Source organism: Mobula hypostoma, chromosome 18, assembly GCF_963921235.1.
Source record: "Mobula hypostoma chromosome 18, sMobHyp1.1, whole genome shotgun sequence".
In the NCBI taxonomy this organism is placed as follows: domain Eukaryota; kingdom Metazoa; phylum Chordata; class Chondrichthyes; order Myliobatiformes; family Myliobatidae; genus Mobula; species Mobula hypostoma.
The window spans coordinates 58,714,307-58,735,795 of record NC_086114.1 but is presented as its reverse complement, the minus strand read 5'-3'; the positions used below and the strand labels follow the sequence as shown (position 1 = coordinate 58,735,795).

Genomic DNA, 21,489 nt, shown 5'->3' with positions numbered 1-21,489 from the left:
TTGCCTAAAGAAATTTCTCCACATCTGTTTTAAATGGACACCCATCTATTCTGAGGCAGTGCCCTCTTGTCCTAGACTCCCCCCACCATGGGAAAACATCCTTTCCACATCTACTCTGAAACCTTTTGAATGTTGAAAGGCCTAGACAATGAGATTCCCCCTTCATCCTTCTGAATTCCAGTGAGTGCAGGTCCAAAGCCATCAAATGTTCCTCCTATGATAACCCTTTCATTCCTGGAATCATTCTTGTGAACCTCCTCTGAACCCTCTCCAATACTTCGATGTGCTGGCAAAACTTCACAATACTCAAGGTGAGTGCTGTATAAAGCCTCAGCATCACATCCCTGCTCTTATATCCTTGACCTATTGAAATGAATGCTAACATAGCATTTACATTTTTCACCACCGACTCAATCTGCAAGTTAACCTTTTGGATGTTCTGCACAAGGACTCCCAAGTCGCTTTGTATCTCAGACTTTTGGGTTTTCTCACCACGACATCAAAGATTATGGGAAGAAGGCCAGGAGTGGGCTGAGAAGGGGAAAGAAAGGATCAGCCATGATAAAGTGGTGGAACTGACTCAATGGGCCAAATGGCTTAATTCTGCTTCTGTCTTATAGAAAGCCAGATGAACTCGGGGCATGGATCAGCGCATAGAATGAATGCATTGTAGCCATTAGTGAGACTTAGTTGCAAGAGGGGCAGGACTGGCAGCACAATGTTCCAGGGTTATGTTGTTTTCAACGTGTTAGGTTGAGAGCGATTGAAGGGAGAGGGGTGGCATTACTAGTCAGAAAATGTAATGGAATTCTTTAGATAGGACAGACTAGAGAACTTGTCTACTGAGGCTATATGGGTGGAACTGAGGAATAAGAAAGGTACGACCACATTAATGAGATTATTATAGACCGCCCAATAATCTGCAGGAATTAGATAATTTTTAGGGAGATCAAGAGGAAATGAATAATTTTTATAGAGGTTACAGACTGAAGCAACAAGCATAAAGCTATGATAGAGGGTAATTTTAACTTTCCGCATATTGACTCGGGATCAGGGCTAGATGGGTTAGACTTTGTTAAAGTTTCAGGAAAGTTTTCTCAATGCATAGAGGTTCGAAGTAGAGAGAGTGTGATACTAAACTCTTAAGGAACGAGGTAGGACAGGTGACAGAAATTTGTGTAGGGGAATACTTTGCATCCAGTGATCATAATGACATTAGTTTCAAGAAGAGTCAGAAAGGATCTGTGGATTAGGACAGGTTGCTTTCTGGCAAAGTTGCACTTGGTAAGTGGAAGGCATCCAAAAATGAAATTTGGAGAGTACAGAGTATGTATGACCCTGTCAGAATAAAAGGTAAGGGTAACAGGTTTAGGGAACCTTGGATTTTTGAGATATTGAGTCCCTGGTTAAGAAAAAGGAGGTGCATAGGAGGTATAGGCAGCAAGAAGCTAATGAAGTACTTGAATATAATAAATTCAAGAGAACACTTAAGAAGAAAATCAGGAAGACCTACAGAAAGCAAAAAAAGTTCCTATGGCGGACAAGGTGAAGGAGAATCTCAAGGGCTTCTACAGATATGTTAAGAGCAAATGGATAGCGAGGGACAGAATTGGTCCTCTGGAAGATCAGAGTGGGCCGCAAGAGGTGGGGAGATCTTAAATGGATTTTTGCATCTGTATCCTATTGGGAGACAGACACAATCTATTGAAGTGAGGCAAAGTAGCAGTGAGTTCATGGACAATATACAGATTAAAGTAGGAGGTGTTTGCTGTCTTGAGGTAAATTGGGGTGGATAGATCCCAGGGCCTGACAGGTTGTCCCCTGGGACCCTGTGGGAGGCTCGTGCAGAAAGTGCAGGGGTCCTTGCAGAGGTATTTAAAACTTAGCCATAAGTGAGGTGTTGGAGAGTAACTAATGTTGTTCCATTTAAGAAAGGCTATCAGAATAAGCCAGGAAATTATAAACCAGTGAGCCTGACATGAGTAGTGGTGGAAAGTTATTGGAATGTGTTCTAAGGGGCTGAATATATTGGGATTGGGAATAGTCACTGTGGTTTGGTGCGTGGTAGATGGTATCTAACCAATCTTGGAGTTTTTCAAAGAAGTTATCAGGAAAGGTGAAGTGAAGCCAGTGGATGTTGTCGCCATGGCCTGTAACGAGGCCTTTGACAAGGTCCCGCGTGGGAGGTTGGTCAATAAGATTCAGTCTCTTGGCATTCAAGATGAGGTACTAAATTGGATTAGACATTGGCTTCACAGGAGAAGCCAGAAAGTAGAAATAGAAGGTTTCTTCTCTGACTGGAAACCTGTGACGAGTGGTGTGTTGCAGGGCATTGTACTCAGGCCATTATTTTGTCATCTATATCAATGATCTGAATGATATTGTGGTAAACCGGATCAGCAAATTTGCACGTGACACCATGAATGGGAGAGTAGTGGACGGCAAGGAAGACAATCAAAGCTTGAAGTGGGTTCTTGACCAGCTAGAAAAATGTGCTGAAAAATGACACATGAAATTTAGTGTAAACGAGTGTGAGGTGGAAAACCCTGCATAAGACTTGGCACAGTGAGCTGTAGGGCACTGAGGAGTGTGGTGGAGTGGAGGGATCTTGGGAGTACAGATCCATAATTCCTTGCAAGTGACATCACTGGTAGATGTGGTCATAAAGGAAGCTTTTGGCACATTTTCCTTGACAAATCAAAGTATTGAGTACAAGCAGTTGGGATGTTGAAGTTGTACAAGATGTTGGTGAGCCTGATTTGGAGTATCGTGTGTAGTTTTGGTTGCCTAAGATGTCAATAACGTTGAAAGATTGCAGCGAAAAGTTACAAAGTGTTGCTGGGGCTTGAGGACCTGAGTTATAGGGAAAGGTTGAACAAGTTAGGACTTTAGAAGAATGAGGGGAGATTGATGAAAGTGTACAAGATTGAGTATAGATTGGGTAAATGTAAGCAGGCTGTTTTTTTCCCCCACTGTAGTTGGGTGAGACTACAACTGGAGGTCAAGGGCAAAATGTTTAAGGGGAACAAGAGGGGGAATTTCTTCACTCAGGGTGGTGATTATTGGATGAGCTTCCAGTGGAAGTGGTGGATGAGGGTTCGATGACGGCATTTAAGAGAAATTTGGATTACCGATGGGATGAGTACAGAGTGCTATGGTTCAGGTGCAGATCAGTGGGACTAGGCGATTAATAGTCTGGGTCAGACTTGTTGGCCTGAAGTGCCTGTTTTTGTGCTATAATGTTCTGACTGAATGAAATTGTTTTGAGGTGTTTTTTTTTTCTGTGGGTTCTGAATAAATTATGGTTCCAGAGGGTTTTAATGCAACGTATGAGTTAATTGTCAAGTTGGTGAGATTTGTCATTTTTAAATGAGGCAAATGGGAATAGATTTCAGGAAGTTTGCTTTACATCTGATTAGCTATGTCTGATATGAGGGCCATGTGGAAATAAAACTGGAAAAATCAACGGAAATGGATGGTTGTAATCCTGTTATGAAAACTAATTTTGCCAAAAGTTGCAGTTGTGTTGCACATGGAGTTAGGAAACTAGACCTGTTCTAATGTACCAACTGTTACAATTGTATGTGCAAATTAATTTTTGAAGTTGCAGTTGACATGGGCACAGTGGAATCCCAAATAGTTCATCATATTTCTGTAACTAACAACTGAATTAAAATTCATGATGTTGATTTGACTGTGTATAAAGATTTAAAGCAAGACAGTTACTGGGCATTGCTTAGTTTAAAATCTGAAACATGCATTTGTGAAAATTTGTTATCCTAGTGATTGAAATAAGATTAGCTTTCACTAGTTGGTTTGAATTTGAGCTGAAGTTCAGGGGCTGCTTGAACTTATTTATTCACTTATTCCATTCATCTTTTGTTCCATGGAACGAACTTCTGCCATCCAGAATTCAATTTTAAACTGGTTAGTTGAAAATGTGAGTTGGTCAAATAGTCTGATTCATTTGGAGTTTAAAAAGTTGCTGATAAATAATTAATGGCCATTACACCTCAATACTTAATCGTCACCTAAGGGCTTGCTGCTAAAAGTTTATCTATTATACAGTAGAACCACTGAAGCATTAATTACCTGTACATGTTGTTCCCTGAAAACTATGCTATTTGTTAATTTTTAAAGATCCTCTAGGTCAGCATTAGTTTTAAAAAAAAGTTGACGTTCAAGGTTGATGACCTCTCATCGGAGCTTGATAAGTTAGAAATGTACACAGAAGTAACTACAGATCCTAGATTCTGGAACTACAGAATGTTTTTGGTTGAGACTAGTACTGATGACTCTCTTGCCTCCTTGACACTGATTTTCTGATGTTTTGTTTTTCTTTTCCAAGTTAGAAATGTAATAAATTTTAAGGAAGCGTAGAACAGGAATAGGAAGGGGAGGGGGCAAGCAGTCAGTGGTGCAAGAAGATCCTTTATCAGGTGAAAGACTGATTTAAATGTGTTTTTTTTTAACCTTGTATATATTTTGTTTAGTCTTCTAAATAGGTTAGTAGGTCACATAGTGAAAGTCCAGAATTCATGGAGGTATATTTTAATGTTCTGTAGTATTTGCAGATCTGACTGTAACATTAACACTGCATATCTAGCTTCTAGGCCTTGCTAGTAGAAAGAAAGTACTTTTTCCAGCACCTAATCATTATACAGTGGTGAAAATCTGAATGATGAATGACAATGAGTTTCGTAATAACTAGTATCTGCTATCCAGTGAAGAATTTTGAGAACTTATAATGCAGCAGTAATTTTATGTGAGATCCCATTACAAGTGAGTGAAAACTCTGGGAGAAATCCCCTAAGACTGAGAATTTTTGTTTTTGCCAGTGTCTTCTAATCGTTGCAGTAAAGTACTTTGAGTTCCTTTCTTCCTGTAAAACAACTTGAAACTTTGGGAATTTAGCAAGGAAGTGATTTTTATTTTCTAATTTCATTCCAGCACCTATGTTCATTGAAGCTAATAATTTGTTTCACCACAGATATTTGGGTGTAACAGCAGGAGGTTCTATGGCATAAAAATACAGAGTTTCTTTATTTGTTAAACATAATTGTGTATACTACTACATTTGAAATTGAGCATACTTCAGTCTAGTGGCTGGAATCTTAAACTTTTAATTTCATAAGAGTGGAACCGAACAGGCTTCATTTTATAAGCTTGAGAAAAATGTATTTTGTGGAAGAGTAATTTTTTTTTGTATTTCACTGTTGAGATGCTTTTGTATGTTGAAGGAGTTATATAAAGTTGTTTTTCCATAAGAAGTAATCGACAGATCTCCAAGGCTATCGCTGGTTGCCAGTAGTGAAGATCTTGTAAAATGGGGGTTACGGTCTGCAAGACATTTAGTCACTGGCATAGTCAAGACATTGTGAAGTTTAGTGATTTGGTATTTTAGCAAAATCTTTCAATGCATCCTTAAGATGTTTGTTCTCTGAATTACAATTGTAGAGTACTGCAGCTTGAATGTGGCAGAGGGATTACTTAATATTTACATCTATTTAAAATATGTTGATTTTGTAATACTGTGGAGATTCCACATTGTGAAAATTATTTAATGACATTTCTGAAAGTAAGACGATTTGCTCTATTCTTTTGCAGTTTGTCGCTCCAATAAAAGTCCTTGGGTCTGTCTGATGTGTTCGAGTGTGCATTGCGGAAGGTATGATTAAATTTTGAGTTGCATACTGTCCTTAAGATGGAATCCAATTTTTTTTTTGCTTGGTGATATTGTTTGTAAAAGCTGATAGGCTTGTTTATCCCTCAGTTGGAGTACAGAGAGTTGTCCTTGGTACCAGATTGTAATCACAGCATGATTTTAACTTGCAGTTAAAGTTCTATAGCTACATTTGAAATATTGCTTGCCTTTCAAATCTGTCGTTAGTTTAATGTTGTATCACCTAGAAATATGGAAAATGAAACTTCTGTTTAGTTTATTGTAGGTTGAGCTGACTAGATATATAGAGCAGTGAAGCAATTTTGTCATTCCAAGTACTGTCTTTTAAGATTTGAATTTCTATTTCAGGCCAAGCACAGGATTTGAGAGTGGAAAGTAATTTCTGGCAAAAATGATTTATTATCTTTTTTTGTAGACTTTTTAATGTTTATATGATCCGTGTGATTGAAATCCTGGTACACAGCATTATCTATATGGGCAAAACTCACTTGGAAATATCAGCGTAAAATTAATAATTTTTATTACAAAATAATCTGCAGATGCTGGGGTCAAAGCAACAGTCACAACACGCTGGAGGAACTCAGCAGCTCGGGCAGCATCCGGGGAAACGATGAGCCGACGTTTCGGGCCGGAACCCTTCGTCAGGACTGTAGGGGGAAGGGGCAGAGGCCCTATAAAGAAGGTGGGGGGAGGGTGGGAAGGAGAAGGCTGGTAGGTTCCAAGTGAAAAACCAGTAAGGGGAAAGACGCGTTCCCAGGAAGGAGACGTGGCTGCGGTAGCAGGTCTGGGCGAGGATCTGGTCGGAGAGAGGCGGAGATCACAGGGGGAGCAGTGAGAGAGGGTCTCACTGAACTACCGTCGAAAAGAAGATTTAAACTTCAGGGTAGGCATACCACGAAGAGACTTCGCAGCAGAGTAGCGAATCGTAAACACAAAATAATCTGCAGATGCTGGGGTCAAAGGGTCATAATTTTTATCCATTTCTGTTCTTGTTTCTAGTTCTTTCAACGATTGCAGAGGCACTTCTTAACCACAACCACCTTGTATTTTTTTCAATATCACTGGACCAGCTGCCCTAAATTTATTTCCTCATATCATTTGAGACAATTTACCTCTATTGTTAAGATGAGGTTTAACCCAGTGTCACTTGAACCTCTGAATCTCATTGTCTAACTTGCTGTTGAATGTAATTGTTAAATTCTGCAAGTTTTCAGCCTGCATCCCTTCAAAGATTATCCCCCGGGGTTTTCTATGAAGTTATTTCAAACTTGTATAGTGCAGTAAATCCATGTTCTTCATTTTTGTTTTTAACCACAGCTGATCTATTACTTAAATGTTTTACATTTGCAACCATAAAGATACAGTTTTAAGTCATCTGTCTATTCATGTATATATTCAGCATGATATATTTTTGGTTACATTCTGCCCAGTTTCTGGGTTTGCAGTGGGGATGGTATAAACTTTGCATAAAATCAAAGCCACAGTATATTTAACACCCAGCTAATTGTAATGACGTCACAAAAACAGATTAGGTCATTGACTTCCTGGAGCATACAACTTCCAAAATATCAAGCAATCTGCCATGTTTGTATTATCTGAAAACTACCTGATCATCAAAATACTTAGTCACACTCTCTAAGTGTATATAAAACTTGTCGACCTATACTATACAAAACAAGCAGCCTAACGCTGCACCTATAAAGTCCTGGTGCATGGGACCTTGCACTTTGCTTTTACCCATTGAACTGATTTTTCTTAAATCCAATTTGCTTCCAACTATTTTACCAGAATATTGAAGGAAAGTCTGTTTATGCTATTCATATATCCACCCTTGAGTTTTCCCAATAAGTTGTCTCTACTTGTCATAAGCTAACTTTTCAATTTTGAAATGTTTAGCTTATAAGTTTGTAAGTTATGTTTTTTAGATAGGAATTCTGTTTTTCACATGTAAAAGTAATATTCTGATTACGCCCATACTTGGACCATTGAGAGGATTAGTTATTTCCTAGTTTGAAATGAATTGTTTAAAAATAACATTGCTCTGTTCTGCCACCTGTCCTCCATGATGCTGCCCAGCAGGGATAGTAAGGCAGTTTGTACTGTGATTTTATAAATACATGATGGTATGTTCAGGTGGTAGGCTAAATCAGCTGAGATGTACATGTATATGTGTTTGTATATACACACAACAGTGGATTCTGTTTAATTGGGACTAGTATATTTTGGCCCAATTAAGCAGCTGCCCCAATTAGCCAAAGTATCATTGGAATAATTAGGAAGGTACAAAAGAGATAAACTTGCATTTAACTGAGTAACAAATTGCGTATTTAAATGAATACATATTCATTAGAACACTACCAATATGATGGTTGTCCATTATATTTGATGACACGAAACCTGAGTGGGAGAGTTCTTAAAGTGGTAAAGCCATTGCATTGGGGCACTTCCACTTTCTTGACCTTGGAGGTCCAGTGTCCAGTGGTGTGTCTTCCCTGGTTCCAGTGGATGACCATGGCTTCTACTGTCTTGTTATGCCCTGAGTTCTCCATGCAGTGTTACAGAGCAGCCTTCCTAGCTCTTGGATCTCACTGTAGATCTTATCTGCCTAGTCCACCAGATTTGACTTTGCATGCTAGGACAGACGTGTCCCTACCTCACTGGGGTATGAGACCCGTCGGCTGCCTTCACCTGGTTTAGCGTGCCTGTCAAAGCAGTGTCATGGGGTGTGACTTCTGTCACATGCAAATAACTGCTTAGAGCCACAGGTGAGAGTTGACTGTCCAGTGGGGACGAAAGGTTAATATTCAAGGTGATTCTTGATGCCTTCAAGTTTTTTTCGTAGTTCCTAACTCGTTGAAGTAGTGAAGTAGTTTCATTTTCACTTCTGTCGTTTCTGGCATTTTCCAAGTCTGAATGTTTGAATCTGCAGTGAGCAAAACAGTTCTAAATCGTCTTGCTGTTTATTTCTCACCAACTATCAGTGAGATGTGTTACTGCTTTTTGAACAGAAACACGTGCAATTGACACTATTTAAAAACAGTTCACTCTAAGCATGGTGTAGTGTCTAATGGCCACACAAGTTCACATGACTGATGCTAGTTAGAAACTGTTTGCCAACAGTTTCCTGTCCCAATTAAGTGACATAGTGTCCCAAAAAAAGGGAATTCCTGCTATTTTCTTGATTAGTTTTTATTCTTTAAGAGTAGTCCCAAATTAGTGGCTGCCACGGTTAACTGATGAACTAATTTACTGGAATCCACTTTGTTTTTTTTTCTGGTGATCTTACCAAAACATAGATATTGCATTGCAGCAAAATACACAGTTTATTAATTTCCTTCGTCTCTCATCAAACTTCATTGTTTTTGTACTTTTTGCTGCATTATCCTGCAGTGTGGTATCTTGGTGATCTTGAATCCATCTTCAAATGTTTTCTTGATGCCTCATTTGTTAATTGTTCCAATGAATCTAGTCATGCTTCATCTCAGTATTAGCTGAGGGTTAAATGTTACCCAGTGCACTAGGAAGTTGACAGTTACCAGGAATGGCAAAAAATTTGCTGGAGGAAATTGCTCAGACTCGAGCAGCACCTGTGGAGGAAAGTAATTGTCAGTGCTTCAGACCAAAACACTGACAGTTCCTTTCATTCCATATTTACTTCCCAACCAGCTGAGTTCCTCTAGCAGATTGCTTGTTCTAGATTCCAGCATCTGTAGTATTGTGTCCCTGCAGTTATTGCAGGATTTGTATTTAGTGGGGTTCTTTGAGGTATTAAACCTGTTTGATCAGGACATTACAGATAAAGCTACTGTTGGCTTCTAAATTGTGCCATGCGATATTGTATCAGATGATTAAGCGCAAAAACCTGTAATTCCTTAACTCAGGTGGCACCTCTGACCTTTCAGCAATGCATCAACACTGAGATGGCATGCCAATTTAGTTTTTGTTTGTTATTCAAATTGCATTTGCTCTCGGAAGCCCTTATTGCCACCGTTGGATCCTTAGCTGTCTGTCACCTGGCATTGCTTGAAAGCTATCAGCAAGTAAATATGCACAGACCCTTATGCACTGACTGTCAGAGTGTTGAACGAAGATTGAATGTTCGAGGTATGAAAAATATTCTGGAATTTTCTAAAATTCAGTGCATATTTATGTAAAATCTCCTTGCTTTAATTGAATTTGCGCATATGGTCGCATAAATTAGTAGCGTAGGAGGAGACCATTTGTCTTGTTAGTCAAAAATGGAATTATTGCATTACCCTACACTTCCAGCTTAGTTTGTAGTTTATGGCTATTGAGTTGCTTATCCAAGCAACTTTTATAACATGTTGAAAGTTGCCTCTGGCATCCTTTACATGATGAATTCCAGATCACACTCTTCTGTGGGTTTTCCTGATTTTCCTTCTAGTCCTTTCACTGTATACAGGGACATATGTTTTAAGTTATTGCTTGTTCTGTTAAAAAAAAAGTTTGTTTAGTTCCTCTGTCCACCAGCCACTCACCTTCCCCTTCACCTGGTTTCACCTATCACCTACCAGCTGGTACTCCTTCACCTCCCCACACTACCTTATTTTGACTTCTGCTGCCTTCTGTTCCAGTCCTGATGAAGGGCCTTGGTTCAAAACATCAACCTTTTCCTCTCCATGAGTTCCTTCTTGTGTTTAAGTCAACGTTTTTTAAAGTTCAGACCTTAGTATGGTGAATATTTTAAAACCAAAGGCCTTTGCATTTTTATTTGCAGATATGTGAATGGACATGCCAAGAAACACTATGAAGATTCCCAGATTCATTCCAACAATGTCAAAAAATCAGAAAAGCATGAAAAAGAGAAGTTGCAGCATGCAGTATGTATGGATTGCAGCAGTTACAGCACCTACTGGTATGTGAAGCTTGGATACTAAATCTTTTAATGCAGATAATAAATTGTTTAAGCCACAGGGCTTGGTATGCAGTTTTAATGTACCTACCATTTCAAATTTAAAGGTTTTCTTTGTTTGACCTTCAGAGCTAAATATCATTTTCCTTGGGAAATTCAAATTCAAGTACATACTGGTTTGTATGTGTTTTGACTGAAACTGATAGCCCTTTCAACAGGCTGAATATCAAAGCACATAAACCTGACTGTTTCTCTGCACTGGAATGAATGGACCTTGGTCATTTGACATTTCATCATATCATAATCCGAGGAAGTTTCAAGTTGTTTCCTAACCATTAGAAATCAGTCATTTCTTTTCTTTACTGTTGGTTGACAACATTGGTCAGAGAATGATGAAAAACTTGGCTGTAGGTTTGGTTATTACCATTCCAATATTTTTCAACCCCAGAACAAATACAAAACCATGAGCTGATATGAAGCTTCACAAGGTAACAAAAATTCCTTCCATGTTTTGCTAAATAGTGAAGAAGGCTTTAAAATGCCTCATAACACAGCACCCTTGCAATATTCACCTGAACATTCTGCTGTTCAGTATCCATCCTCATGTGCATACATTCCTCTTTAAATGATTAGATGCTGTGCCTTCTGCCATCTAGGATCCAGAAATCTTCAGATATTCCCTCTTAAGGCCTTTCCTACTTAAAACCCATTTTTTTGGATTGAGCATTTGACTGCAGGTCACGTTAGGCATGAATACATATCTTGATCCCATCGATCGACAGCACATTTATGATAAATGCAAATTGTAAATGCAACTTAACTAAATTATGCATTTTAATTTGATTATTTGAATTGCATGTTTTTAGTTAACCAAAACTCCTTGGATTGGCTACTGTGTTCCCTATAATGTCAGCATTGTGTATCGTATTTGGGCATTGCCAGTGCTCAGAAAGGTTGATGCTTAAAATGTATTTTCAAGGGAAAATTAATGGTGTTCTGTGACTTCTTGATATACAGTGCCTTAAAAGTATTCAGCCCCTACAACTATTTCCATATTTTACTCATTTTCTAAATTTTAAATGTTTTGAAGTAGGACTTTTTTTAGATTATGAAGACACGCAGTCCTCTTTTATTGTCACTTAGTAATGCGTGCATTAAGAAATGATACAATATTTCCTCTGGTGTGATATCACAAAATACAGGACAGACCAAGACTGAAAAAACCTGACAAAACCACATAATTATAACATATAGTTACAACAGTGTAACAATACCATAACTTGATGAAGACGTCCATGAGCACAATAAAAAGTTCAAAGTCTCTCAAATGTCCCACATCTCACGCAGACAAAAAGGAAGAAGAACTCTCCCTGCCATGCCCGACCACAATCCGTCTCTGAGTCGTCTGAAAACTTCGAGCCTCCGAATCAGCTGTCCGACACCGAGTACTGAGCGCCATCTTTTATAGATTTTTGAGCTAATCTATAAAACATTATGCATAATGTTAAATCAAAAATTCAAAAACCAGTCAACAATTTATCAAAATTTGAAATTGAGGCTGAAAAAGGGTTCATCCCCTTTGTAATTACTACATCAACTCTCCTCAGATGCAATACTGTATATTACCTTGACTCAATTTGTTGATGTAGAAAATTGGAGGATTGCCTGTTTTCAATGAATTCATAAGAAATTCTCCCTCTCTGTAGGGTCCAAAAGTATGGTAGATTTTCAACCGAGCAAACCAAAATAAATACAAATCAGCATTCAAGGTAAGTCGGGAGTTATAATAGAGAAGCACAAATCTGGGGAAAGGTACAAGACCATCTCAAAGGCACTGAACATACTTCAGAGCTCATGGAAAAAGTGGAAAAATATGAAACCACAGCCACATTGCCTAGGTTGGCCAACCACTAAACTTAGTCACCGGAGAAGAATGGCACTTGTAAGAGAGGCTACTGTAACGCCAGCAGTCACTCTGAGCTGTGGAAGTCAGTGGCTGCAACTGGAGATGAAATTCATGGCTCCATAATCTTGAAGGCCTTGCACAGAAAGAGTATTTATGGAAGAGTGGCAAAGAAGAAGCCCTGACTTAAAAAAAATCCTTGCCGTAAAGACTTTGCAAAGTGTCACTTAGATATTGTAAGGATTTGGAAGAAGGTGCTGCGATCAGATGAGACTAAAGTGGAACGTGGCCTCAACACTATGGTATATGTGGTGTAAATGTAATATTTTTTGCATCAGCCAGATAACACCATCCCTGCTGTAAAGTATGGTGGAGGTAGCACCGTGCTGTAGAGATGCTTTTCAGCAGCAGGAACTGGCAATCTGATCAGGATTGATGGGAAGATGAATGCTGTTAAATATAGAGAGATTCTGGATAAAAACCTGCTAGCCTCTGCCAGAAAGTGTAAACTGGGGAGGAAATTTATCTTTCAGCAGGACAATGACCCAAAGCACAATGCCAGAGGAACCATGTAGTGGCTTCAAATGAAGAAAATTAATGTCCTTGAGTGGCTCAGTCAGAATCCTGACCTTAACCCGATCAAGCATCCCTGGCAAGAATGCTATCCACTGCCACTCCCCAACTTTGAACAATTTTGAAAGAAGGAATGGGCAAATCTTGCTCCATCATTTTGTGCAAAGCCAATAGACTTGTATAAAAAGACTACGGGTTGTAATTGATGTGAGAGGTGGTTCAACTAAGCACTGAGCAAAGAGGGATGAATAGCTTTGAACTGCTGACATTTTAATTTTCGAATTTAAAGTTTTACATGCTTTGCTTTGCAATTTTCCTTGTGTTGTTTTTTTGGCTCTGCTGTGTGTGTGGGGGGGAGCTTGTGATTCATAAATAAAAACTCTAGGTTAAATTAATCAAAATCCCTAGTTCTAATATTCATTTATGTGAACAAAGGGTTGAGGCCTGAATACTTTTGCAACGCACTATAGTAATTATAGTTGGGAGAAGCTGACACTGAAAATAATGCTGGAAACAAACTAAAAGAAGTTGACAGCCTTGTTATGCTGAGACAGGACAGTTACAAGGTGACCTTAAGATCTGTAATGAGCCCTGTGTTCATTCAATTTGGGTGAAATCCAAAAGGGCTGTCTTGCATCTCAGTGATCTGAATTGAAGCATCAAATACATTGGATCTTAATTTTTATCTCCTGAAGTTGTTAAATTGCTTAAAGAAATTAAATGGAATGTAGGGAGCCGATCACAAGAGAAAATCTGTAGATGCTGGAAATCTGAGCAACACACAGAATGTTGGAGGAACTCAGCAGGCCAGGCAGCATCTTTCGGGGAGGGGGGGGGAAGTACAGTTGCCGTTTCGGGCGGAAACACAGAACAACATGGAATGTAGAAATCTACAGCACATTACAGGCCCTTCAGCCCATAATGTTGTACTGACCATGTAATCTACTCTAGAAACTGCCTAGCATTTCCCTGGCGCATAGCCCTCTATTTTTCTAAGCTCCATGTACCTATCTAAGAGGCTCTTAAGACCCTATTGTATCTGGTTCCGCTGCCACCGGCAGTGCATTCTATGTACCCACCAGTCTGAGTAGATAAACTTACCCCGACATCCCCTTGGTATCTATTTCTAAGCACCTTAAAAGTATGCCCCCTCGTGTTAGCCATTTCAGCCCTGGGAAAAAGCCTCTGGCTATCCACATGATCAATGCCTCTCATCATCATATACACTTCTATCAGGTCATCTTTCATTCTCCAACACTCCAAGGAGAAAAGGCCGAGTACACTCCAATCCAGGCAACATCCTTGTAAATCTCCCCTGCACTCTGTCTATAGTATCCACATTCTTCCTGTAGTGAGGTGACCAGAACTGAACATAGTATTCCAAGTGAGGTCTGACCAAGGTCCTGTATAGCTGTAACATTACCTCACGGCTCTTAAGCTCAATCCCCCAGTTGATGAATGCCAACACACCACACGCCTTCTTAATACTGTCAACCTGCACAGCAGCTTTGAGTGTTCTATAGACATGGACTCCAAGATCTCCCAGATCCTCCATACTGCCAAGAGCCTTACCATTAATATTATATTCTGTTTTCAAATTTGATCTACCAAAATGATCCATTTCACACTTGGCTGGGTTGAAGTCCATCTGCCATTTCTCAGCCCTGTTCTGCATCCTATCGATGTCAGAAATTAAAGCGGGATATCCAGACTATCCATAGCACCCTCAACCTTTGTGTCGTCAGCAAACTTACTAACCCACCCTTCTACTTCATCCAGGTCATTTATAAACATTGGAATGTAGGGGGAATAGGTTGTAGGGATGGGGCAAGGGAGTCAGACGGCTCCGTGGACTGAAATGGCCTCCTATATGACAAGGAAATTTATTCCCTTTCAACATTCTTTTTGCATTCCTTAGTTTCCACCTTACCCCTCCCCCCACCCAATTCTTGTTGACCCTGGTCAAAAGTTACAGGGAGAACACGCAAACCCCACACAAGTAGCACCCGAGATCAGGATCACTGGAACTGAGACATCCTTACCAGAAGTATCAATGTGCTGCCAATTGAAATAGAATCCAACCCCTTTGCTGATCTTCAAGAACACTCCAAGCAATATAGCAGTACCTGAGGCTTGAAGGACTGCAGCTGGTCACTGCACTGGATTGTTCCCTGACATCAGAGAGCTCCCTTATGAATAATCAGGAACCAATTCGTATTTTCTTTGAAATTTAATTTAAATAGAAGATCAAATGAGTTATGAATGGAATTTCTTATGATAAAGCTGTATGTATGTTTGAACTTCTGGTTAATTTCCAATATTTTCAGTTTTGGAGATTATGATGAGATGTTCTCTTTATTTCAAATATTTAAACAGCCTTGGGGAGCAAAATTTACTTCACATTCTCATTTTGTTTGTTTCTCACCTGTCCTAGTAACAAAATAGCCTTGGCTGGGGACAATAGATGGTTATACAATCATTGCATTGTAAGCTTTTGTTACTTCTGTGCCATTGATGTGCCATTGATTTGCTTTATGCAAGTAGAGCCACTTTTGCAGTATTGCTTCACAGCTGCTGCTTAAATTGTCTAGCATTGCACACATTTCATTTTGTACCCAAGAGGATTTGGCAAATCTGTGAATACCAGAAATTGAAGTTGCTCCTTTTTTGGAATGTAGCTTTTATTTTCCTGGGTTAGTTTAAATAAATTGAAATCATATTTGTGATTCTGCTTTTGTTCATCAAAAACATGTTCTCTTGTGCGTGCTTGCTTTCTTCCTCCTCTGATTGATCTTCCTGAGCATACGCAATGAAACGGGAAAAAAATCCAGATAGGTATACCAGAGAGCCCAGAATTAATAAGACTATTATCAAAGTCTTTCTTGTCTTTTTATGATGACGTAGACTTCTTCTATAGACCAGAAGAATAAGAAATCATTGAACTTTTTTTCTATCACATATTTGACTCTTTACACAATGAATGCAGAGGCTTTCTGTGCTTTAGACTGTAGAACTAGGGGTTATGCTTACAAGAAATGTATTAATTTAGGGATGAGGTGGAAGATTGTGAGTCTTTGAGGATCCTCTCCTGCAGGGAGACATTCACGAGAGAGTGCGTGATGTTTGGAATTGAGGGGAGTAAGGGTAATCTGCGAAGGTGATGGGATGGATTAGCTGTCATTGTGAAGGAGGAGGTGGTGTGCTTGAAATTGCCAATGATCAACTGATTCTGTTTCTTATGCAAGCTGTTGTCCTCTTAAATTTGTTCACTCATTTAAAAATAGTCGAAAACTGGAAATGCATTCTCTTTGGTACGTTAGACTACATTTTACTGTATAAAATATGGGGCATCAGATGCGGAACATTGAAGTGTAAATGGGTTACTTTCATGTAGACATATTTGGAGCAGCAGTATTTCTGCATTTATGTAACTCACTGGGGATGTGAGCTATTCTGTCATTCAGCCAGATTCACTGTCTCATGAATATTCTAAATGATCAATGCTGCCATTTTTCACGTAAGGTGACTTATTTTACTACTGTATGCTGACTAATGCTAGAACTGACCTATAGATCAAAAGAAGTTGATTTGAATCTGAGGAATTAAAAATTTTAATTTGGAAGGGTGTTGTTAAGTTCCTGAATTTACTACTTTATTAACTTGCTCCTTCCCTCAACCATTTTGGAAACTGATTTCTTTTAAATAGTGCTCACTAAACTTTAGAAGTAAGGAGATATGAAACTACAGATTCTGTAAATTGGAACAAAATACAAACTGCTGGTATCAGTTAGTGGACTCAAGACCCTGGATCAGTTTCATCATAACTCCTGCCATTCAAGATGCTGCTCAACCCGCTGAGTTCTTCCTTCAGTTTGTATTTTGCTTTAGAAAAATGTAATTAATGCTCAATTCTAAGCAAAATGTATTGGAAGCCTTAGTCACACATCAGTACATATTACAAGCGACCGTCTTGGGTTGGAGCACTTGCCCTTACAGAATTCAGAAATCACTACCCAAAATTTTGAGATGCAGTATACAATTCACACTTAGCAGAATTTGAGGGATAGGTAGGGACGAAGTAAAAATGTACTGTTTTCTAGGAATGCAGTCGGCGCCTGTAATGTGTGGGTCGCTTGTATTTTCTTCAGGCCATAGGCTATTTGGTCCAGTTTTATTGTGTATCTGAAAATGTGTAAGAGTTCAGTCATTGTTGGACTTCAAACAAGTTCACTTGCTAAATATAGTATCTGTTAAATAATTAAATTTTCATCAGTGCACCGGTGCATGGAAGTTGCTGTGTAGATTATCTGTTGAGGGCCAAAAATGTCCGAAGTTGTACTTTCCTTGACAATTTAGCATTTTTTTTAAAAATACGACTCAGTTTCTTCTGTCTCAGCTAATTTTCCTGACTGAATTTGCTCTTGCTAGATGGGTGTTTAAAATGATGAAGGCTTTTTCCCAGGGCTAAAATGGCTAACACGAGAGGGCATAGTTTTAAGGTGCTTGGAAATGGGTACTGAAGGGATGTCAGGGGTAAGTTTTTCCACACAGAGTGGTGGGTGCGTGGAATGCACTGCTGGCAGCAGTGGTGGAAGTGAATGCAATAGGATCTTTTAAGAGCCTCTTGGGTAAGTACGGAGCTTAGAAAAATAGAGGGCTATGCACTAGGGAAATTCTAGGCATTTTCTAGAGTAGGCACAACATTGTGGGCCAAAGGGTCTGTAATGTGCTGTAGATTTCTATGTTCTCACTATTGGGCAAGTGTATTGAGATACAATTCTATATTGTGCAACATACTTTTGTGCACATTTCTAGTCAATTATACAGTTCAATTCATCCACGTTGACCAAGGTGTTTTCAAGCTAATGAATGGGTTGAGGTTTAAATAAATCTGATATTGATAGAATTGATGAGAAGCATTGCTGGTCCCATTTATTTATTCTTTTAAAGAGGTAAAACTTGCACCCCAAAGATTTGAATTATGTTAATGTCACTCCACTTTTGGTGGAGCTACCACTGAATAATTGAGCATAAATCTATGCCATGTCGTTTTTGTCAGTCCATGAAATGTAAGTAAATTGATTTTATAATTTAGACTACATCTATGTAAATTAAATAGGCTTCAGAAGCCACACAATATTAGTAAACCTATTGGAATGTTTACTGTAAAACCAGTATAAATCAGTTAATCGAATATACTTGCTGCCAGACGATTCTTGTGTTATAGTTGTTTTTGTGTCCAAGAAAATTTGAACCTGTCTTTTCCCTTTGTAATTATTTTCCTATTTGCACATTTACATTTTTAATGCAAATGTCCTTGTTATCTTGCTCTGTTGTTATGGTACTGCCTGTTGGTCTATTTATGATAGAAAAAGCTGACCTATTACTAATGCAAAAATGTGCAGCTTCAAGCTAGTCAAGCCACTACCTCAGTGATTGAGACAGATGTCCAAACCTGACTCTGGGTTTTCTCCAGTTTCCCCATGCCAAATATGTGTGGATTAGTAGGTAAATTGGATTTGTAAATTGTCCTGATGAGGGTGGGTCTTAAAATCTAGGTGAAGTTGATGAAAATATAGAGAGAAATTAAAAATTGCACTTTGCCCTAGTCCAGCCTTTCTAAAACTGTTTGCCCTGGAAGAACCCTTGAAATAATTTTCAGGTCTCAGGGAACCCCTGTGTAAAGATTATTATATCTAGAGCTCATAGTACGTTAATATGATCAGTAAATTGTAGATATAATCCAAAAATAATTGTCAATGCTTTTTTGAGTAGAGAATGATTTTTAGCCAACCTTTCTTAAGAAAAGAGTTAAGCTTGGCTTACCTTTCTTAAAATTAACTTTTTCTTTCCCTTTCATAAATTTTAAAAACTCAAAAGGCACACCTAATAAATTTCTGAATTCTGAGTCAAATTTGAGATAAGTACACATTGATTTCACCTTCAACTGAAATGAAACAATTTCTATCCTTGCTCTTGATGCTTGTTAAACAAGACAAAGGTTGCTCACATGTAAAAAGTTACATTCATTTGAAGGTGACCCTTAGTTTTAAAATCATGTAGACATTACCACACTGGATGAGCTAGTTCTATCAAGGGGTATGCAAGTGTCTAGTATTAAAATGAGTCAACCATATTTTCCTAATTTGTGTTTTGTTACTTCTAGTTATAGGTGCGATGATTTTGTGGTGAATGATACCAAGATGGGACTGGTGCAGAGGGTCAGAGAGCATCTACAGAACTTGGAGAAGTATGTGCGAATAAATTAATGGTTCTTCTGTAATCCCTAGAATATTGAGGTTTGTTTCATGGACTCTCTCATCCATCTTTAGTCAGTTCAGAAATGATTTTGGTATGATCCTCCTAAGATTGAAAGAGAGATAATAAATCATGTATGATTTGCCCTTGCATTCAGAATTACTAAAAATCTCCATGTAATTTGCACCGTGTGGAAAGACTTCAATGTCTCTTCAAAATACCAAAGCATTTTTCCTTGGCGGGGGGCGGGGAGGGGGAGGAAAATCAATGTATTTATGTACTCTGAACTGTTCGTTGTTGGAGAATGGCTATTATCATTAAAGCGTAAATTGAATAGTTTAAGGGTAGATTATTTGTATTGGTTTGTAGTATTGGTCTGTGTCAACCCTAATTCTCCCTTTGGATGATTTGATACATTACATTTACCACAATGAACTTTAAAATAACTGAGCACATTATCTTTAAGGTATTCATTAAGTTGATATATTTAGCTTTCTGGAACAAAAGAGCAGGTTCATGTGCAGTCCTTACTTTAGTCTGAGGGAATTAAATATATTACCTAGTATTAAGATGACGTAAAGCTATGAGGGAGTATAACCATGAGGAGAATGTAAGGCTCCAGTGTCATTTAGGTAATGTGATTTGGGTAAGTGGGCTAATTCATGACAGACAATGTAAGGCTATCCACCTTTTATAAAGAAAAATTATCAGAATGATAAACCTTCCCTTTTCCGAACTGTGACCTGGGTATTCGTACCTCAATTGCTGAAAGCACAGTCAGATGTTGTAATCGGTTAGAAGGTAGTAGAAATTGTGTGGCGTTATATCCTGTTGCAGCTGTACAGGACCTTAGGACTCTGCCCGCTTGTGCAACACGAAGTGCTGGAGGAGCTCAAGTCAGGCTCCACCTATAGAGGGACTAAACAGTTAACATTTCAGGCAGAGACTATTCATCAAGGTTGGAAAGGGGAAGAAATCAGAATAAGAAGATGGGAGGAGGGGAAGGAGTACAAGTTGGCAGGTGATAAGTGAAACCAGTTGAGCAGTTTGGATGCAGGAGGGGTTACTGAAGTAAGAAGCTGGGAAGTATTAGGTGGAAGAGGTGAAAGACCGAATAAGGAGGAATCTGTTAGAATGGTGGACCGTGGGGGGGAGAGAAGGAGGGGTAGCACCAGGAGGAGGAGATGGGCAGTTGAGGAAAAAAGTGGTGAGACAGGAACCAGAATGGGGAATGGAAAAAGAGAAAAGGGGGAGGGGGAGATAAATTTACATAAGTTAGATAAATTGATGTTCATGCCAATAGATTGGACGCTACCCAGGCAGAATGAGATGTAGCTCCTCCAACCTGAGTGTGGCCTCAATTCAGCAATAGAGAAGGCCATGGAGCAACGTGTCACAATGGGAAATTGAATTGAAATAATGGTTGGCCTCAAGGAAATCCCACCTTTTGAGGCAGACAGATCAAAGATGCTTGATGTAGTGGCCCTTCAATTTATGATGCGTCCGAAGATTTTTTGATTGGTCAGGGCATGAAGGGATGTAGGGGTTGGGTGGCGGGGGAGGGGTGTGGGGTGGGAGGCAGGAGAATGGGACTGGGAGAAGAAATGGCGGAGCAGACTTTATGGGCCAAATGCCCTAATCCTGCTGTTATATTTTTTAGTCTTATTATGGTCTTATCTCTGAAGAGGAGGCCATACTGGGAGTACTGGATACGGTAGATGACTGACTCGCAGGTGAAGTGTCCCCTCAGCTGGAAGTACTGTTTGAATTGGTGAGGGGGAAAGTTATGGGCAAGTGTAGCACTTGTCCTGCTTGCAGGGATAAGTGTCAGGAGGGGACTCAATGGGAACGGACGAGTGGACAAGGGAGTCATGTAGAGCAATTCCTATGGAAAGTGGAGAGTTGGTTGGGGGGGGGAGAAAAGAAAAGATGCACATAATGATGCGATCCTGTTGAAGATGGATGGAAGTTGTGGAAAATTGTGTACTGGATGCCTAGGCTCATGGGGTGTAAGGTAAGGACAAGGGAAACCCTATCCCTGTTATGGCGGTGGGAGAATGGGACGTGATCAGATGTGAGAAATGGAGAGGATGCAGGTGAGGGCAGCATTGATGGTAGTGGAAGGGAAGCCCCATTCTTTGAAGATACAAGACTTCTCAGTTCTAGAATGCAAATCTTCCTCCTGAAAGCAAATGCATG

General features: G+C 39.3%; 1 protein-coding gene across 3 annotated transcripts in view; it reads left to right on the top strand.

Moving 5' to 3' along the window:
• Positions 1–21,489, top strand: part of usp3 (ubiquitin specific peptidase 3) — a 118,795-nt gene that overhangs the window by 10,170 nt on the left and 87,136 nt on the right. The window contains exons 1-4 of one of the 3 annotated variants that reach the window (XM_063070961.1): positions 4,285–4,439; positions 5,608–5,668; positions 10,422–10,559; positions 19,199–19,282. In XM_063070961.1, the coding sequence (XP_062927031.1) occupies positions 5,643–5,668; positions 10,422–10,559; positions 19,199–19,282 (248 nt within the window). In that variant the 5' untranslated portion in view covers positions 4,285–4,439; positions 5,608–5,642. Of the gene's footprint in view, positions 1–4,284; positions 4,440–5,607; positions 5,669–10,421; positions 10,560–19,198; positions 19,283–21,489 lie in introns of those variants that run through there. The other 2 variants (XM_063070960.1, XM_063070962.1) reach the window with 2 other exon arrangements.